The 21,598-nt window shown below is 40.1% G+C and overlaps 2 protein-coding genes across 5 annotated transcripts in view; both read right to left on the bottom strand.

Moving 5' to 3' along the window:
• Positions 1–1,169: 1,169 nt before the first annotated feature.
• On the bottom strand, positions 1,170–20,879 carry ZNF177 (zinc finger protein 177). 4 transcript variants are annotated; one of them, XM_032169574.2, is made up of 6 exons: positions 20,478–20,879; positions 5,520–5,605; positions 4,776–4,902; positions 4,245–4,337; positions 3,711–3,793; positions 1,170–3,204 (listed from the first exon to the last, which is right to left on the bottom strand). In XM_032169574.2, the coding sequence occupies exons 2-6, from the start codon at positions 5,550–5,552 to the stop codon at positions 2,095–2,097; spliced, it is 1,446 nt and encodes a 481-aa protein (XP_032025465.1). In that variant the 5' UTR covers positions 5,553–5,605; positions 20,478–20,879; the 3' UTR covers positions 1,170–2,094. The 4 variants fall into 4 exon arrangements, with proteins under 4 accessions (XP_032025465.1, XP_032025464.1, XP_032025463.1 ...); XM_032169573.2 differs by lacking the exon at positions 20,478–20,879 and adding an exon at positions 11,610–11,962; XM_032169572.2 differs by lacking the exon at positions 20,478–20,879 and adding an exon at positions 12,197–12,224 and having other exon boundaries at positions 1,171–3,204.
• ZNF559 (zinc finger protein 559) overlaps positions 12,221–21,598 on the bottom strand; it is a 56,820-nt gene continuing 47,442 nt past the window's right edge. Inside the window, exon 10 of the mRNA XM_058426075.1 lies at positions 12,221–12,338. Within this exon, the coding sequence (XP_058282058.1) occupies positions 12,264–12,338 (75 nt within the window). The 3' untranslated portion in view covers positions 12,221–12,263. The remainder of the gene's footprint in view (positions 12,339–21,598) is intronic.

Below are 21,598 nucleotides of genomic sequence, written 5' to 3'. Positions count from 1 at the left end.
TCATATGTGTCAATATAGTGCCTCCAGAAACCAAAAAAGCCGACCAAGCATTGTGCTGTTTGTGGTTAGTAGTACAAATTGCAGCAATTTTCCTTTCACCTTAGAGGGAATATCTTGGCAAGCTCCAGACAATTGAACCCCTAGAAACTTCAGGTGGTTAGCCTGAATGTTTGAGTCTATTCCCCAACAAACATCTTATTCACCTATGTCTTATGAAAGAACTCATAAAGGCATCAATAGAGAGGACAAGTTGTGGGATGTAAAGATGACCATACCTGGTGGATGTTATTGCAAGCAACAGTATAACTGATGTAATGCTGAGAAAAAGTAAGTTGCTCCTGGTTGTCCTTACAGGTTGAGAAAATGATATTTCTAGGTCAGTAGCTCATATTTATATCAAGTAAATTAATGAACATTGGTTATTAGGGGAAAAGTATGGGCACTAGTAGGACAACTTGCCAGAAATATAAAATGAGTAAACTTATATATACCCAATTATAGTGCCCCCAAAAAAATGAGTTTTTTTTTTTTTTTTTTTCCTGAGACATGGTCTCCCTGTGGCCCAGGCAGGAATGCAGTGGCATGACCTCGGCTCACTGCTACCTCTGTCTGCCTCCTGGGCTCAGGTGATCCTCTCACCTCAGCCTACTGAGTAGCTGGGACTACAGGTGCACAATACCATACCTGGCTAATTTTTTTTTTGTTGTTGTATTTTTTGTAGAGATGGAGTTTCGGCTCATTGGTTGGGCTTGGTCTTGAACTGGTAAGCTCAAGTGATCTGCCCACCTTGGGCTCCCAAAATGCTGGGATTCCAGACATGCATCACTGCACCTGGCCTAGAGAGATAGATTTTTAGAGAAAACAATTTGGCTGGGGGCAGTGACTCACACTTGTAATCCTAGCACTCTGGGAGGCCAAGGCAGGCAGATCACTTGAGATCAGGAGTTCGAAACCAGCCTGGCCAACATGGTGAAACCCCACCTCTACTAAAAATACAAAAAAGTAGCCAGGCGTGGTGGCATGTGCCTGTAATCCCAGCTACTTGGGAGGATGAGATGCAAAAATCACTTGAACTCGGAAGGCAGAGGTTGCAGTGAGCTGAGATCACACCACTGCACTCCAGCCTGGGCAACACAGTGAGACCTAATTATTCTTTTTTTGGTAGAGATGGGGTCTCACTGTGTTGCCTCGACTGATTTCAAGCTCCTAGGCTTAAGTGATCCTTCTGCCTCAGAAAACATAATTTTTCAACCATACTTGAACGATTCCTAAAACTTGACCATATATTAGATGTTAACAGTTGGGACTGAAATCAGCTGAAAGAGGAACTTCCCACAAGAGTAGTTTAAACCACGTGGCAGTTCATTTTTCTCATGTAACATGAAATCCAGAGATAAGCAGCACAGGATTAGTGCAACCAGATAATATTGTATCTCCCCTGTTGTTTCATTTAGTATCCTTTCTCTGTCCTCCTCTTGGTGTATATATTTTCTAGGAAATAAGGGATAAGACAAAGGGCAAATAGTTAAGAAAAACACACCAGATGAGATATTCCCATTTCCATCAGCTTCCTTAGAAGCTGTATCCAGTGACTTCTGCCTGCTTTGCATGGGCTAGGGATGTGAACACATTTGGCCACTCACAGCTGTGAGGTAAGCTGGGTGAAAACTGTCCACATTGCCAGCTTGAACTAAATGGTAAATTTTATTACTTTAAGAAAGAAGGGAGGAATGGATATTGAGACAGCAACTAGTTCTGTCTGCCACAGTACATCAGTCAGTGCCCAGCAATTATGTTCAAATCTATGTCACACAGAATCTATATATTGAAGACCATGTATTCTGTTCACAATGCAATTAAACTGAAAAGATAACTAAAATATTCATAGGATCCAGTTCTGACACACAGAATGAAATACTCACTGATAAAAACAATCAGAGCTATAACATTTATAAGGTTTGTCCCAGTATTACAGACATCCAGAGCTGGGCCAGAAGGCTGTTTCCACGTGACCATAACAGGGTTTCTCTCCAGTGTATGTTCTAAGCTGAGAAAGGAGGCATGAGGGGCAACAAACACTTTCCTATAGTCATTTCATTCATGGAGTTTCTGGCCATTGTGGATTCGCTTGTGCATTATAAGGTTAGTGCTTGTGCTAAAGGCTTTTTCACACTGAATACATTTATAAGGCTTCTCTCCAGTGTGAGTTCTCACATGTACCCTCAGGCAAGAGGAATTCCTAAAGGCCTTCCCACATTCTTTACACTCATAGGTTTTCTCACCAGTGTGAGTTCTCTTGTGCACAATAAGGTAAGAGCCTGTGCTGAAGGATTTTCCACACTGGTTACACTCATAAGGCTTCTCTCCAGTGTGAGAGCGTGTGTGTTTCTTAAGGGATGACTGATCAATGAAGGCTTTTCCACAGTCACTGCATTCATAGGGTTTCTCTCCAGTGTGGGTTCTCACATGTTTCTGAAGGGATGAAGGAACAGTGAAAGCCTTCCCACATTCCTTACAGTCATAGGGTTTCTCTCCAGTGTGAGTTCTTTTGTGCACATTCAGATGAGAGCTCTGGCTAAAGGATTTTCCACAGTGATCACACTCATAAGGCTTCTCTCCAGTATGAGATCTCATGTGTTTCTTAAGGGAAGACTGAAAAATGAAGGCTTTCCCACAGTCACTGCATTCATAGGGCATCTCTCCAGAGTGAGTTCTGACACAGTTCTGAAGGGACAAAGGGTCAGTGAAAGTTTTCTCATGTTCATTACATTCCAAACCCTCCTCCATACTACCAGTTTTTGTGTGGACACTAAGGGGAGATATTTTGCCATAGTCACTGCATTCATCACCTTTCTCTCCAGTAGGTATTTGCTCACGTACTGAGCAGGAAGAGTGTAGGTTGAAGGACATATCACATTGATCATACACCTGAAACTTCTGTCCTGTGGGCGTTCTTAAGTGTTTCCTGAGGGATGACTCTTGATTGAAAGCTTTTCCACAATCAGTAAATTCAAGAGTTTTCTCTCCAATTTGAATGCTCACATGACTCCTAAGAGTTGAGGGATGGTTGAAGACTTTGCTATACTCTGTATATTTATAGCATTTCTCTCCCTTGCAATATCTTGTACAAATAAAGCAAGTGTTCTTTCTGAATTTCCCACAATGGTTACACTCCAGGGAGTGCTCACCAGGTTGATTTTCTGCCTGTTGAAAAGGGAGTAAGTGGTGACTAAAGGCTTTTTCACTTTCACCTTATTCACAGGAATTCTCTTCCATGAGGATTCTGCTATATATAGGAGGCACATGATCATGACTGACATGTACCATTTTCAGTATGACTTTTGCCCTATTAGCTTTTTCAAGTTGAATGAACTCACTCCTCTGTCCTAGGCTCTATTCCTTCCCAGCAAAGGGCTTCTTTAATACAGTTTTTCTAATACTGAGTGAAGAATGAATGATGTACTAGATACTTAACTCTAAAATCATATTTACGTAAATGTTTACTTGTGGTTATTCTCTGTGAGCCAGCAAGTGTTAACCGAGGTTTAGAGATTTCTCCAATTGCATGAAAATCAAACTCTCTTGAGACAGCTTTCTGGTGAAAGCTTGGTGCCTGAACTCTTACCCTTGCTTTGGATGCTGATGTTTTAACTCATTCAGATTCCCTGACTTGACTACAAAGACCAGGAATAATTCCTAGTAAGTCTTACCATGTTTATGCCATTGGATGTTTTTTCCCCAGGAATGTTCTGCATAGCAATTATATCTTTTGATTTAAATTGAGTTTCCCAGTCTGAAATAGCACAGGAAAATTTTTATAATTATTGGGAGAAAAGGTTGGGATGAAAGAAAAAGGGAGGGAGACCCTATGGATTTGTTTTCAAATAGTATCTTCTAAGCAGAGAAATGTAAAAGAGAAGACACAGCCAGTGATTCATCAGTGATAGGAACAAGCAGTAGAAATGGGAGGTATTTTAGTTAGAAAGGATTGTGGAGGTTGGGAAGACAGTATTATCTGGAAAATAGGGAGAACTAAACAAAGCATTCATGGAAACATTACATTTAAAGAGGAATTAAAACTTCTTTCTTGGAGACCAAATGAACCTATGAATGACTGGACAGATGGTGAAACAGGAAGGAAGCTCATGTAATGGCCTCAGATTTCTTTTCCTTCATTGAGTGACATTCCCAAATGTACCAACCCTCACTGGCCAAGGCTGCTGTCTGTTCTGCCCAAGGCTCACCTGCACAGTCACCTTGTAGAATTCCTCTTTCATCTGTCTTCAGCTGTTCTTGATCCACCTTGGAGATCAGACTGTGTCTGCAGAGCTGATACCCTGCTCACGCAGAAAGAGAGGATGTGGGAGAAATGTGTGAGAATTAAATATTCCACAAAACTGATTGCCATACTATGGCTTTAACTAAAGGATTATTAAAATAGTCAAGTGCAGCTTTAGGAACAATGAAACTATCAGAGCCGAGCTCTTTCTTTCACAAGAACCAAAAAGCATAGTCCATGCCCTATATGGAAGTGATCCTTGAAACCTATACACAAGATCAGACACAGATTGCAAATTACCTAAAGCTATTAGTGATAGAGAAAAGGAAATCAGTGCATTTTCATGGGAAGCCACTGGACTGCCCCCTCAAGGGCAGGGACCATTCATTTTGCGGTTAACCACTGTATTGCCATTCTTTTCACAGATTCTGGAACATAGTATGTGCTTAAGAATTATTTGCTACATAAACAAATAAAGGAATGAGGCCAGCCTTACCCACTGAGGCCAGGTTCCTAAAGTTCTCCAGCATCACATCTTTGTATAGATTTTTTTGAGCAGGGTCCAGCAATGCCCACTCCTCCTGGGAAAAGTCCACTGCCACTTCCTGGAAGGTCACTGAGTTCTGAAACATCACATACATATTCTGGCTCGGCCGATGACCATCTTTGACAATGTACCAGGAGAATGGTGGGTGAGGCTGAAAGGACTGGAGAGGAGACTCAGGGCACTGGAAGCTCAGACATGCATCAGAGGCCTTCTATTAATTTGCCTTAAAGCTGAGTTCTCAGAACTCTCTTTAAATCCTACTCCCTGGGCCATCTCATTCAGGGTCATGGTCAAAACATCTTTCTTAAAATATGGTTGGCTTGATCTTTGCACAATTAGGTTGTGAGGACTCTTTTAGTCTTATTCAGATCCACTATAGGTAGGGCATACTGTAGGAATGTGAGAAATACTTGACAAATCATAAACAATTTTCCTAGTAAAAGTCTTTCTTTACAGCACTCACTAAAGTATGGAATTCATACTCAAAAATATGGAAGAATATCTGGAGAAAGTTAACAAATGTGGGAACAGAAGCCTTTCCCAGGGATTCCCTCTTCCACATGAAGCAGCCTGGTAACTGCTGAAGATGAAGCCAGCTCAGATTGGGGTGTGAAGCTTCAGGTCAGGGGCAAGAGAGGTGTTCTTTTCAGGAATGGCAGTGTGCTTTTGGAAATACAGAAATTTCTTGTGTACCTGTGACCAGGTTGTCAGCCACCCTGCAGCCATTCTTCCTCCTGTAGGTTTCCTTCCTGGCTGGGCAGAGTCCTAAGCAGGCAGAGCTAGAGGAGAAGACAGAAGCCATTAGAGTCTAGGCCTGCTAGATATTCAACACTAGCAGGCTGGGAAGCTTCTTCATACTAAAGGGTACCAACACACACATAGAGTACAGTTACAATTTGTCTCCTTATCCAAGAACACAGTATATCCTCAAATTAGAAATATAGTATGCATTTTTCATTTTTTCTTGTTGGACTTTTTTCTAGCCTGAACCACTAAAAAGGCTTATGACTGCTAACAGCTCAGGAGGAATGAGCCTCTAAAGTGCAAAACTGTCTCTGAATATCATTTACCCCTGACAGAAACCAGGACTCACTGGGGAAATAGCTGACTCTAGCATAGATTAAGACATCTTCAAGATGAGTTTGAAATGTATCACACCCTCACGTTCCTCATTGTTAGAATTGGACCGACTTCATAGGGTTGGGCTGACTGAGTTAATATCCCTAAATTACTTAGAACAATAAGGAGTAACTCATAAGGACCATAAAGGTGAGCATATTTGCATTTCATAATAAAAGGATGACATTCCAGAACAACATTTAGTACACTTAGCTGTATATGTGAAGTCATCAAAATCTAGTGCTGCAAATCTTACAGCAGAGCTAGGACTCTGTCTTCTTAACTCAGTAGCCTACCTTCAAGGCCCTGTTTGCCTGCCCCTGATTTTACTTTTTAAACTTTTTTGTTGTAAACGAAGACACATACGCATTAATCTAGGCCTACATAGGGTTAGGATCTTGAGTATCACTGTTTCACACCTTCTATTGTGTGCCACTTAGGTATTCACGGGCAATAACATGCATGGAGCTGACATCTGTGGTGACAATGCCTTTTAGAATCTCTTCTGAAGCATCTGCTTGAGGCTGTTTTTGAGTTAACTTTTCTTTTTTAGTAAGTAGAAGGAATACACTCTAAAATAACAATAAATAGTATAAAAATATATAAACCAGTAATGTGGTCACTTATTACTATTCATTATTATGTACTGTATATAATCTACTGTACATAATCATATTTACTACTGTTAGATGACTGGCAGTGCAGCAGGTTTAAACCACAGACATATGAGTAATGTGCTTTACAATGTTACATTGGCTATGTCACTAGGTGATTGGAATTTTTTAGCACCATTATAATGTTATGAGACCACTGTCACATATGTGGTCCATCACTGACCAAAATGTCTTTACGCAGTGCATGACTGTACTGCAAACCAAGAATGTTTTACTTGCCAAAAATGGCCTTCAGAAATGAAGGAGAGATAAAAACTTCCTTGGACAAACAAAAGATGAGGGGCTTCATCAGTAATGGAGCTGATTTATAGGAAATAGTAAATTCTTCAGCTTAAAAGAAAGGACACTTAGTAACATGAAAACATAAGAAATTATAAAACCCACTGGGGTAAAGGTAATTATATACTCAATCCAGATTACCCTAATACTGTAACAGTGGTATCTAAATAACTTAAACTCTAATTTAAAAGAAAAATATTAAAAGTAGTTATAATAATTTGTTAATACACAATATAGAAAGATGTAAATTGTGACATCAAAAACATAAAATGTGGGAAATGGAAGTAAGAGTATAAATTGTTTGTATGCAATCAAAGCTAAGCTGTTAACAGCCTAAAACAGACTATTAAAACTACAGGATGTTTTAAGCTTCATAGTAGCCACAAAGCAAGAACCTATATTATGGAGAAAAGAGAAAGGAATCAAAGCATATCACTACAGAAAGTCATCAAATCACACAGGAAGGGAAGAAGAAAGGAACAAAACGTCTGTACAACAGCCACAAAGGAATGAACAAAATGGCAACAGTAAGTACTTACCTATCAATAATTACTTTAAATATAAATGTACTCAGGAGGCTAAGGTGGGAGAATCACTTGCGAGCAGGAGTTTGAGACCAGCCTAGGCAACATAGCAAGACCGCATCTCTATAGAAAATAATTTTAAAAATTTATCTGGGTACGGTGGCATCTGCCTGTAGTCCCAGCTACTTGGTGGGCTAGGGTGGGAGGATTGCTTGAACCTGGGAGTAGTGGGAGTATGATCATGCCACTGCACTCCAGCCTGGGTGACAGAGACCCTATCTCCTTAATAAAAGAGTAAATGGATTAAGTTCCCTAGTCAAAACACATAGTGGCTGAGTGGATTAAAAAAGAAAGACCTAAGGTATATGCTGCCTACAAGAAGCTCACTATACCTTTAAGAATGCATGTAGCCTGAAAGTAAAAAGGTGGGAAAAGACATTCCACGTGAATGGAAACCAAAGAGCAAGGGTGAGTAGGAAAGATCTTATATCAGCTTAATGTTACACCTCAAGTTACTAGAAAAAGCAGCAGCTAGGCCCAAAGTCAGTAGAAGGAAAAAGAAACTAAGCCCAAAGTCAGTAGAAGGAAGGAATAATAAAGATTGTAGCAGAAATAAATGAGAGACTAGGCCGGGCACGGTGGCTCAAACCTGTAATCCTAGCACTTTGGGAGGCCGAGGTGGGTGGATCACGAGGTCAGGAGATCTAGACCATCCTGGCTAACATGGCGAAACCCCATCTCTACTAAAAATACAAAAAATTAGCCAGGCGAGGTGGCGGGTGCCTGTAGTCCCAGCTATGCGGGAGGCTGAGGCAGGAGAATGGCATGAACCCCGGGGGGTGGAGCCTGCAGTGAGCTGATATCACACCACTGCACTCCAGCCTGGGTGAAAGAGCGAGACTCCTCAAAAAAAACCAATATCCCTACTGAAAATAGATGCAAAACTCAATAAAATGCTAGCAAACCAAATTCAACAGTACATTAAAAGGACCATACACCACGATCAAGTGGGATTTATCCCAGAAATTCAAGGATAGTTCAAGATACGCAAAATCAATGTGATACACCACATTGACAGAATGAAGGATAAAAACTATATGATCATTAGAATAGATGCAAAAAAAGCACTTGGTAAAATTCAGCATTCTTCTGTGATAAAAACCCTCAATGAATTAGTTATAGAAGGAAAGTACTTCAACACCAGTAAAGGCCATAGGTGACAAAGCCACAGCTGATAGTCAATTATAAAAAATTGAAAGCTTTTCCTCTAAGACTGGCAACAAGACAAAGATGCCCATCCTCATCACTTCTATTCAACATATGGCTGAAGTTCTAGCCAGAACAATTATGCAAGAAAACAAAAGGCGTCTATGTTGGAAAAGAAGTAAAATTATCTGTTTGTAGATGAGATGATATTGTATCTAGAAAACCCTAAAGACACCATGAAAAAATGTTAAAACTAACAAGTAAATTCAGTAATGCAGGGTAAAAAAAATCAACATACAAAAATTAAATGTATTTCTAACAAACTATCTGAAAAAAACTATGAAAATAATTTCACTCATAATAGTATCAAAAAGAGTAAAATACTGAGAATAAGTTTAACCAAGGAGATGATCTGAACACTGAAAATTCTAAAACACTGGTGAAAGAAGTAGAAGACACAAACAAATGGGAAGACACCCAGTGTTCATGGATTGGAAGAATCAATATTGTCAAATGTCATACTATGTAAGGTCATCTACAAATTGATGCAATTCCTATGAAATTCCAACGCTATTTTTTACAGAAATAGAAAAAACAATCCTAAAATTCATATGGAAACACAAAAACCCCAAATAGCTAAAGCAATCTTGAACAATACTGGAGGCACCACACTTCCTGATTTCAAATGTATTACAAAGGTACCGTAATGAAAACAGTATGGTACTAGCATAAAAACAGAGACAAACGTAACAGAATAGGAAGCCCAGAAATAAATCCAGGCATGTATCGTCAACTAATCTTGGACAAAGATGCCAAGAATAAGCAATGGGGAGAGGACAGTCTCTTCAGTAAATGGTGTAAGGAAAACTAGATATCCACATGTGAAAAAGTGAAATTGGATCCTTAAACTACAAACAAGCCGGGCGCGGTGGCTCACGCTTGTAATCCCAGCACTTTGGGAGGCCGAGGCGGGCAGATCACGAGGTCAGGAGATCGAGACCACGGTGAAACCCCGTCTCTACCAAAAATACAAAAAATTAGCCGGGCGTGGTGGCGGGCGCCTGTAGTCCCAGCTACTCGGAGAGGCTGAGGCAGGAGAATGGCGTGAACCCGGGAGGCGGAGGTTGCAGTGAGCCGAGATCACGCCACTGCACTCCAGCCTGGGCGACAGAGCAAGACTCCATCTCAAAAAAAATAAAAATAAAAATAAAAAAAATAAACTACAAACAAAAATCAACTCAAAACGGATTAAAGACTTAAATGTAAGACCTGAGATCATAAAACTTCTAGAACAGGGGAAAAGCTCTTCGATATTAATTTTGACAATTTTTTTTTAAAGAGTTGACACCAAAAGCACAGGCAAGAAAGGCAAAAATAATCAAGTGAAACTACATCAAACTAAAAAGTTTCTGCACAGCAAAGGAAATAATGAACAAAATGAAAAAGCAACCTTATGGAATGGGAGAAAGTATCTGAACAAGTTAATATTTAAAATATGTAAGAAATTCATACAGTTTGATAGAAAAAAAAGAATAAAAAATGGGTAAAGGATCTAAACATTTTTCCAAAGAAGAAGTAAAAATGGCCAGTAGGTATATTAAAAAGTGCCCAACATCACATTATTAGGGAAGTACCAATCAAAACCATAGTTGGCTGCTACCTCACACTTGTTATAATAGATATTATCAAAAAGTCAAAGGATAACAAGTGTTGGATGTGGAGAAAGGGAACCCTTATACATCATTGGTAGGAGTGAAAATTGGTACAGCCATTATGGAAAGCAGTAGTGGAGGCACCTCAAAATATTAAAAATAGAACTACCATATGATCCAGCAATCTTGCTACTGGGTATATAACCAAAGGAAGTGAAATCACTATCTTAAAGAGGTATCTGTGACCTCATATTCATTGCAGCATTATTTATAATAGCTCCTATATGGAAACAACATGTTTGTCGATCACTGAATGTGTAAAGAAAATGTCATACATATACACACAGTGGGTTATTATTCAGTCTTAAAAAAGAAGGAAACCTGGAGGACATCATGCTAAGTAAAATAAGGCAGACATAGACAAATACTGCATGACCTCACATACATGGAATCTAAAGAAGTCAAACTCCTAGAAGCATTAGAAAGGTGATTACCAGGGGCCAAGGGGTGAGGGAAATGGAGAGATGTTGGTCAATGGGTATGTATTTGCTGTTATAAGATGGCTGAGTTCTGGAGACCTGATGTATGGCTTGGTGACTATAGTTAATGATGTACTGTATATTTGAAATTTTCCAAGAGAGTGCATCTTACACACAAAAGTAAGTGAGGGTATGGATATGTAAATTAGCTTGACTTGATAATCATTTCACAATGAACAGGCAGATCAAACATTATGTTGTACACCTTAAACATACAAAATTTTTATTATTTGTCAATTACACCTCAGTAAAGCTGAGAAAACATGCTTTAGAAAAAGAAAACTGGCCGGGTGTGGTGGCTCACACCTGTAATCTCAGCACTTTGGGAGGCCAAGGCAGGTGGACTGCTTGAGGTCAGGAGTTCAAGACCAGCCTGAACCACATGCTGAAACCCTTTCTCTACTAAAAATACAAAAATTAGCCAGGTGTGGTGGTGGGTGCCTGTAATCCTAGCTACTCGGGAGGGTGAGGCAGGAGAATCACTTGAACCTGGGAGGCAGAAGCTGCAGTGAGCTGAGATCATGCCACTGCACCCCAGCCTGGGAGACAGAGCGAGACTCTATCTCAGGGAAAAAAAAAAAAAGGAAAACTGAATTATGAAAGGAAGCAAGGGAGAGAATGGATGTAATAAGAATGGCAAAATGGTGACAATCATTGAAGCTGGGTGGTAGGTACACAGTAGCTTCATCATAGCACTCTATTCCTGGGTATGACTGAAAATCCATAGTGAAAAGGTTTTTTAAAAAGAAAGTAAAATTTCCATATGAAAGTGTGAAGCAAGGAACTGTACCTGTCAGGTATAACAGAAAGCAAATCTCTCTTGAGGATTTGTGTACACAAGTGCTCTCTTTTAGGTTTCAGTCCAAATTCATTTCTGTAGTTCAAACAACTTCAAGTGAATAATTTCACTTAAAGAGGGTCCCCAAAGTGGCACTGTCCTCAAGCAACTAATGCAAGCAAATCGACCTATCTGTGGAAAATCAACTTTAAGTCAGGTCCTGAGAAAAAATCTTATATACAAAGTTCTAAGTAAATTGAGGAACGCACAGTTTAAGAAACTGTGAAACACAAATACACAATGTACCATGTGTAAGACACAGCTAACACACAGGTATCAGGTGGTAGAAAGCATAACACTTCAGATATTACCCTTTTAGATATATTTTAAAATATATAAAAGCTTAAAGAAATTAACAAAAATTTGGATATGGAATAAGATACTATAAAATGGTTAGTTTAAAAAACAATTTTTAGAAATGAAAAATAAACTCACTGAAATGAGAAATTCAGTGCCAGTATTAACTACCAGATCAGAACTTTGATAGCACTATTAGATGAAAACCTAGCAATTTTCTTGAATTAGTGGAAGACACTAACCTTTGGGTACTGGAAGTATTGTAAGCCCCAAGCTGAATACATAAAAAGAAATCCACATCTAATTTCATTATAGATTTTTCTTCCTTGGTATTTGATTTTTTCCCATAATTTCCAAAGCAGCCAAGGGAAAAACACAGGTCACCTATAAAAGGAAAAACAGACTGATAGCTGACATCTCAACAGCAACAATGGACGTCAGAAGAAAGGACAATGTCTTCAGTGTGCTGAGAAAAAAATAATTTATCAACCTAAAATGCTAGACAGATAAACTATCCAGCTACTCTTTATAGGAAATACAAAGAAAATCAATTTAAGCAATGAAAACAAGCCAGTCAGCAAAATCCATATATGATGTGGGACATTTTAAGAATAACTTTATTTCTTCAATAAATCAGTGGATTAAAAAAATGAAAAGGGAGGAGGAAGAGAACAGACACAACAGAAACTTAAGGGGTATAAAATAAAATAAAAATGTGGGGACCCTGTTAAGATTCTCATGTGAACAAACCAAATGTAAAAAGATATTCTGTAGCCAATCAGGGAACGTCAGACTTTGTTAGGTGGGATAATGGAGTAGTGGTGATGAACCAACTAGAGATGCACAGTTAGTAATATACTGATGAAATGACAGGATGTCTGGTCTGGAATTTGCTTTAAAAACAAATCTGGGGGGAAAAAACCAGCATTATTCAATAGTATTTATTTGCAGTATCTAATACAGTAACCACTAATCATGTATGGATAGCTACTGAATACTTGAGCATTTAAACTTCAATAGCCACACGAGGCTAGTGGCTATTGTATTGGACAGCTCAGGGCTTGATGATGCAAGATGAGCAAAGCTGGGTGTTAAGGACATGAGAATTCATTATACAGTCAGCCTTCTGTATCTGTGAGCTACTCGACCACAGATCAAAAATATGTGGAAAAAAAGATGAATGCCTGTGTCTGTACTGAACATGTAGACTTTCCCTCTTGTCATTATTCCTTAAACAATACAGCATAACTATTTATGGCCCAGCACAGTGGCTCACACCAGTAATCCCAGCACTTTGGAAAGCTGAGGCAGGAGGATGCCTTGAAGCCAGGAGTCAGCTACTTGGGAGGCTGAGGTGGGAGGATTACTTGAGTTCAGGAGTTTCAGGCTGCAGTGAACTATGATCACACCACTGCACTCCAGCCTGAGCAACAGAATGAGATCCCATCTCTTAAAAAAAAACCAAAAAACCAACCAACCACTTACTTAACACTTATTGTACTAGGTACTGTAAGTAATCCAGGGATGACTTAAAGTAAATGGAAGGGAAAAAATAGCATCTATGGGAGGATGTGTGTAGGTTATATGCAAATACAATGCTATTTTATATATGGAATGTGTGACTGTGGAGTTTGGAAGCCATGTGGGGGTCCTGGAACCAGTCCCCCATGGATACGAGAGACAACTGTACTATTCTACTTTTGTGGAGAATTAAAAATTTTCATGATTAAAAACTTAAAAAAATACATGGAGAGTTAAATAAAGGCATTTTAAAATAAAGACCTGAGACAACTTACCCATCAAAAAAGACCATCACAGAAGTAAATTAAAAGTACTTTAGGAGATAGGAATTGGAAGACCCAAAATGTTAAGCAGAATGAACAAAGGTAACATGGATAAAATTAAGCAAACCTTTATTATATAAAATGGTAATAATACCAAATTTGTGAGATGGAAAAATAAGGTCAATCCTAATACTAAATAATATATAAACTGGGAAGAAGGTGATTTGAGTTGTATGTTCCTTGTATTCTTCCACTGGGGACTCACAGTATTGATTAGCTTTAGACTGTAAGTATGCATGATAAAATAGCTAGGGTAACAATTCAAAGGATGGACATTGTGAGTTTAACTCACAGTCTAGAAGAGAAAATAGAATTAGTTTAAAAAAAAAACACCTCAGTTCCAAAGGTAAGAAAAATAAGGGAAATGAAACAAAAAAAAACAGGTCAAATGAAAAGCACAATGTAAAATGTAAGATGGTAGAAAATGGCTGACTGTATCAGTAACAGTAAGTGTACAAATGAGCTAAATTCTGCAGTTTAAAAACAGACTGTCCTCGTAGATTAAGATAAACTCCAGCTCTATGTTATTTCATTAGATGCACTAAAATCCACAACACATAAAAATTGAGTCTCAAAAATAAGAAAGATACACTAGGTGAATATTAATCAAAATAAAGTTTGTTTGCTAAATTAATTTCATACATTTTAAGACAAAAGGCACTATTAGAGGTAATGACATGAGAATGTAAAGTACCAATTAGGAAGATATAAAACTCTAGTCTCATAAAACTTATAAAGCAGAAGCTACCACAATTAAAGGATAAATAATACAAATCATCACTATAAGACTTTCAAACACTGCTCAGCAATAGATAGATCATATGAAAAAAAGGATATGAAGATGTGAACAATACAATGAGTATGCTTAATCTAGCACACTGAGGGACACTACTGAATATATGGAGTATACATACATTCTTTTGAAGCACACATGAAGTGTTTATAAAAACTGACCATACTGTATGGTGAATAGACTGTAAAGCTAGTCTTAAACCTTTCAAAATTTGGTATATAAAACATCTCATGTGCCCTTTAAATATATACACCTATTATGTGCCCATAAAAATTAAAAATTAAAAAAATTAGAAAAAGATTTGGTATACAGATGTTCTCTGACATGTCTTAATTACAATGTAATTAAGTTGTAAGTTAATAACAAGAGATTACGTTGAACTATATGAAATGGGTGTTTTGGTAGTTTTAAAATATGGTTGAATATTAGTGGTTTCATATTTTTCAAGCAAATAGAAAAAAGTAACACATTTGGAATTCAGAAAACATCACACTTCCAAATAACTTAGAAAATACATAATACTATGGTTATTGATTAGTTCTAAGTACCACAACTTGTAAAATGTAGCTAAACTGGTCCTTAGGAAAAAAATAAGCTTTATATGTTTATATTAGAAAAGAAGTAAAGTTAAAAATTAAGCAGTTGGAATGGGAACAGCAGAAAATACGATGATGAACTAGAAAACAACAGTATCACTCAAGCTACAAACTGGTTCTTTGAAAACTACTAGGAAAAAAATCAGGCAAAATTCTTCAAAGAAAAAAGGAGAAAAACAACTACAGATGTTGCAGAGATTAAACAAGACATGAATAACTTTAATCAAATTCAAAACTTTCAGGAAATAAATTGATTCCTACAGAAATACAACTTACCAAAACTGACTATGTAGAAATTACAATAAAAAGAACTAGCTGGTGATGGTTGAGTAACATTGTGAATGCAATGAATGTCACTGACTTGTACATTTAAAAATGATTAAAATGGCAAATTTGGCTCTAGGTATTTTACCACAATTTAAAAAATGTAAAAGAGGAATCTAGATTGATCCCATCAGCAAGGTGCTAGGTCTTCCCAGCTTAACTCACTGCCCAGATATTCTTTTAAAACAGAAAACAAAACTAGATTATTTAGGTTTTCACCAAAAACACCATGCTCAAAGGCTTTATCAGTCAGTTATGCCACTCAAAGAAGAAAGAATTCCAGTCTGGATTAAAATCTTTCAGAGATTAGGCATATTTATGAAGACTCTGGTTACTTAAACTACACTTCAATGTAATTCGTCACTAATGTTTGCATTATATCAGGTATAGATAACTTATCCGCTTTATAGGCAAGAGTTGGGTATTTGGAAGGTTTTATTTAATATAGCCTTTTTGCAAACCCCAGAATTGTGTATGGTTCAAAATGTCATGTTTGCCTTTGATTATTCTATTAACAGCAGTTTACAATATTACAAGGGAAAAAAACATGGTCACTTTTAAACTAATTTCACAAAACAGTTTAACTTATCAAAGGGATTACAGTGATTAAGAGTATAAAAGGAAGAATATTCTTTGAGATTAGCATACTGATATCAAACATGACAAGGCCACTTTAAGAAAACAAAATTATTGGCAAATTTCAACATAGATTCAGATATTCTACAGAAAATAAGTCCAAACAAAAAATGTCAATAAATAGGAAATATAGTACAACAGAATTAAGTTAGGTTTACCAGAGGAATGCAAGAGATGCTTGCGGAATGAAGGCCAGGCATAGTGGCTCATGCCTGTAATCTTCAGCACTTAGGGAGGCTGTAGTGGGTGGATCACATGAACCCAGGAGTTCAGACTAGCCTGGTAACACAGTGAGACCCCATCTCTACCAAAAGTTTAAAAAAATAGCTGGGCTTGGTGGCCGACACCTGTGGTCCTACCTACTCAGGAGGCTGAGGTGGAAGGCCCAGCTAGGGAGGTCGAGGGCACCACGGCACTCCAGCCTGGGTGACAGAGCAAGACCTTGTCTCATAAAAAAAAGGAATGAGGCTAGGCACGGTGGCTCATGCCTGTGGTCCCAGCACTTTGGTAGGCCAACGTGGGCACATCACAAGGTCAGGAGATCCAGACCACTCTGGCCAACATGGTGAAACCACGTCTCTACTAAAAATACAAAAATTAGCCAGGCGTGGTGGAGCATGCCTGTAATCCCAGCTACTTGGGAGGCTGAGGTAGGAGAATCACTTGAACCCGGGAGGCAGAGGTTGCAGTGAGCCGAGATTGCGCCACTGCACTCTAGCCTGGCGACAGAGCTAGATTTCGTGCCATGACTCAAATCAGGGCACCTCCCTTGGGAGATCAATCCCCTGTCCTCCTGCTCTTTGCTCTGTGAGAAAGATCCACCTACGACCTCAGGTCCTCAGACCAGCCAGCCAAGGAACATCACACCAATTTTAAATCAGGTAAGCGGCCTCTTTTTACTCTCTTCTCCAACCTCTCTTACTATCCCTCAACCTCTTTCTCCTTTCAATCTTGGTGCCACACTTCAATCTCTCCCTTCTCTTAATTTCACTTCCTTTCCTTTTCTCGTAGAGACAGGAGACGCGTTTTATCCGTGGACACAAAACTGCAGCGCCGATCACAGACTCAGGAAGACAGTCTTCCCTTGGTGTTTAATCATGCGGGGACACCTGCCTGATTACTCACCCACATTTCAGAGGTGTCTGACCACATGGGGACGCCTGCCTTGGTCCTTCACCCTTAGTGGCAAGTACCGCTTTTCTGGGGGGCAAGAATCCCCTGACCCCTTCTCTCCATGTCTCTACCCCTTCTCTGCTTTTCTGGGGGGCAAGAACCCCTGACCCCTTCTCTGCTTTTCTAGGGGGCAAGAACTCCCCAGCCCCTTCTCTCCGTGTCTCTACCCCTTCTCCACTTTTCTGTGGGGCAAGAATCCCCCAACCCCTTCTCTCCGTGTCTCTACCCCTTCTCTGATTTTCTGGGGGACAAGAACCCCCCACACCTTCTGTGTCTCTACTCTCTTTTCTCTGGGCTTGCCTCCTTCACTATGGGCAAGCTTCCGCCCTCCACTCCCCCTTCTTCTCCCTTAGCCTGTGTTCTTAATCAACTGTATTAATTTCTATTATTTTCTCCTTATATCAACTCTATTCTATTATTCTCCTTATATCAACTCTATTATTTTCTCCTTATATCAGCTCTACTCCCCCCATATTTAGACCTCTCACAATACAAACTACTATTCCTGTGGCCGCTCCTTTATGTATCTCTTGGCAAAGACCCGCTGGAATTCCCCTAGGTAACCTTTCACCTTCTCGATGTTCCTTTACTCTTCATCTCCAAAGCCCAGCTACACACATCACTGAAACAATTGGAGCCTTCCAGCTCCGTATTACAGACAAGCCATCTATCAATACTGGCAAACTTAAAAAACATTAGCAGTAATTATTGCTTAGGAAGACACTTACCCTGTATTTCACTCCATCCTTGGCTACCTTCCCCTTGCTTGTCAGACTCTCCTCCCAGGCCCTCTTCTTGTTTACTTATACCCAGCCCTGCAAATAACAGTGAAAGAGTGCTCGTAGATACTCGACGTTTTCTCATACACCATGAAAATCGAACCTGCCCCTCTACACAGTTACCTCATGAGTCCCCATTACAACATCTGACAGCTGCAGCCCTAGCTGGATCCCTAGGAGTCTGGGTACAAGACACCCCTTTCAGCACTCCTTCTCATCTTTTTACTTTGCATCTCCAGTTTTGCCTCGCACAAGGTCTCTTTTTCCTCTGTGGATCCTCTACCTACATGCGTCTACCTGCTAATTGGACAGGCACATGCACACTAGTTTTCCTTACTCCCAAAACTCAATTTGCAAATAGGACCGAAGAGCTCCCTGTTCCCCTCATGACACCGACACAACAAAAAAGAGTTATTCCACTAATTCCCTTGCTTGTCAGTTTAAGACTTTCTGCCTCCACTATTGCTCTTGGTACTGGAATAGCAGGCATTTCAACCTCTGTCATGACCTTCCGTAGCCTCTGTAATGACTTCTCTGCTAGCATCACAGACATATCACAAACTTTATCAGTCCTCCAGGCTCATGTTGACTCTTTAGCTGCAGTTGTCTTCCAAAACCGCCGAGGCCTTGACTTACTGCTGAAAAAGGAGGACTCTGTATAGTCTTAAATGAAGAGTGTTGTTTTTACCTAAATCAATCTGGCCTGGTGTATGACAACATAAAAAAACTCAAGGCTAGAGCCCAAAAACTTGCCAACCAAGCAAGTAATTACGCTGAACCCCCTTAGGCACTCTCTAATTAGATGTCCTAGGTCCTCCCAATTGTTAGTCCTCTAATACCTGTTTTTCTCCTTCTCTTACTCCGTTTAGTTTTTAATTCATACAAAACCATATCCAGGCCATCACCAATAATTCTGCATGACAAATGTTTCTTCTAACAACCCCACAGTATCACCCCTTACCACAAAATCTTCCTTCAGCTTAATCTCTCCCACTCTAGGTTCCCACACTGCCCCTAATCCCACTCGAAGCAGCCCTGAGAAACATCGTCCATTATCTCTCCATACCACCCCCAAAAATTTTCACCACTCCAACACTTCACCACTATTTTGTTTTATTTTTCTTATTAATATAAGAAGACAGGAATGAAGTAGTGATGCATGCTACAAAATAACCTTGAAATCATTATGCTAACTGAAAGCAGCTAGTTGCAAAGGACTACATAGTTCATGATTTCCATTTCATGATTCCATTTATATGAAATGTATAGAATAGGCAGATTCACAGAGACACCAAGTCTCTTAGTGGTTGCCAGTGGAATGCGGAATAACTGCTGATGAGTATGGGATTCTCTTTTGAGGCAATGAAAATGTTCTAGAGTTAGATTGTAGTCATGGTTGCACAACTCTTAATATACTAAAAACCACTGATTTATACACTTTAAATGAGATGAAATATTTTATGTCAATAAAGCTGTTACAGAAGGGAATGTCCTTAATCTATCAAAAACATATAGCAAACACGTAAGTAGTGACAAGCTGAAAGCTTTCATTCTGAGACCTGGAAGGCAGCAAGGATTGCTCCTTCTAATGTTTCTGAGGTCGTAGGCAGGGCAGTAAATTTTTCGGGGCAGGAGTGGGTCATAATAGGATTATAAAGGGAGAATAAAATTCTTATTCATAAACGATATGTCAATATGTAAACATCCAAAAGAAGCTACAGGTAAACTGAAAACTAAGTCTGCTGCTTGCTGCATACAAAACATACACCCTGAGGGCTCAAAAAGGCACAAGTCCCATAGAGGGGGATCTGGTCATACCTAGGAATTACACATTCATTTATCCTTTGACCCAACAACTTGACTTCCAAAAATAAACCATGAAGATCTAAGTCCACAAACGAATAAACATGCACAAGCCCACTCAGATGGGAACTCAAATGCCTATCAGGCACTAGGGTGCATCCACATAACAGAGGGGAAAAAAAAGGGACGATCTCCGCAAACCAATAACGCACACCCCAAGATATGCCTTCTAACAGCGGAAAGTGAGGCACAAGAGGGCATTTTCTCGAGAAAAAATAGTCTCATACTGGGAAGGACGTTTAAAGAGAAGGGTACAGAAGGTGGAGAAAAGGCCCCGCCGACGCGCTCTGACCACATGAACCCACTCGCCTCCTCCTGGGGATCAATGCCCGGAATGGCAGCCCCAAGCCTAGCAGTGCCGGGAGGAACCGCAGCCGGGGGCTCTGAGAAGAAACGCAGCGATAGTTGGAGCCTGGGCTGGGAAGCGGCAGGCAAGGTCTGGAGCAGCCGGGGCTGTGCACTGTGCCCTTGACCCCTTCCCTCCCCACTCCGCCGGCCTGACTAGCGGGGCGCACCTGGGCCTGGCCCGCTGGGACAGCAACCGATGCGAAAACCTTAGCTGCAGACGGCAGCTATGGGAGATGGCGAGGCGACGGACGCGCACTTCCGCTTCCGGCCAGCGGTTGTGTGGGGCGGGCTGCCCAGCTCGCGAATTTGGCGGATTCGCCCTGAGGACTTGGGAACCGGGCGTGGCAGGCGGTCCTGCTCCCTTAGGGAGAAGGCTGGGACTCTTTTTATTCATTGCATTAGAGAAAATAAGAGGCACAAGCCAAGTAACTTGCTTGGGTCTCAAAGCTAAGTAAAAGGGTCCGCAGAACTAGAATCCGTACCGTCTTCCCCAAGGGAAAAAGCAAATGTCCCCAGAGGAAAATGGGACTCTGCAGCCCGCAGGGGGAAAGGGGTCCAATTGCCCTCTCCCCTCTTCCTGACCAAAGGAAGACCCCCGAGGTCAGAGATGTTTTTGTCCCGACTCCAGTTTAAACAATTAAGTCTAGGTATTTAAAAAAACTGAGGGTCTCTGTGAGCACTTGAAATTATCTGCCAACAAAGGAGATCCTGTTAGAACCAACAGGATTTGATTCACATCTGCATGATTGGAACTTTGAAATTAAAACTGAAAATCTCAGTCTGGTGGTAGAAAAAAAGATGGATTTTAAGTGGCTTTGGAGTTATTACTGTATTCAGACATCCCAAATCCAGGCTTTAAAATAATCTCAATAGCCTCTCTTTGTCCCTCTTCCAGAGACTCCCATGAATAAAATTCCTACCTAGACAGAGGATTTATGGTTAAGAGAATCATTATTTTAAAAATTATTTTTTGAGACTGAGCTTTGCTCGTCATCCAGGATGTAGTGCAGTGGCGCACTGTGGACTCAGTGCAACCTCCGCCTCCCAGGTTCAAGCAATTCTCCTGCCTCAGCCTACCAAGTAGCTGGGATTACAGGCGCCTGCCACCACGCCCGGCTAATTTTTGTATTTTTAGTAGAGACGGGGTTTCACCATGTTGGCCAGGCTGGTCTCAAACTCCTGACCTCAAGTGAGCCACCCGTTTCGGCCTCCCAAAGTGCTGGGATTACCCGCGTGAGCGCCTGGCCAGAGAATCATTGTTAATGTTATTCACTACAGCCACTCAGAA

The sequence above is a fragment of the Hylobates moloch genome, unplaced genomic scaffold, assembly GCF_009828535.3.
Source record: "Hylobates moloch isolate HMO894 unplaced genomic scaffold, HMol_V3 SCAFFOLD_12, whole genome shotgun sequence".
Lineage (NCBI taxonomy): Eukaryota > Metazoa > Chordata > Mammalia > Primates > Hylobatidae > Hylobates > Hylobates moloch.
This window is presented reverse-complemented; position numbering and strand designations above follow the sequence as displayed.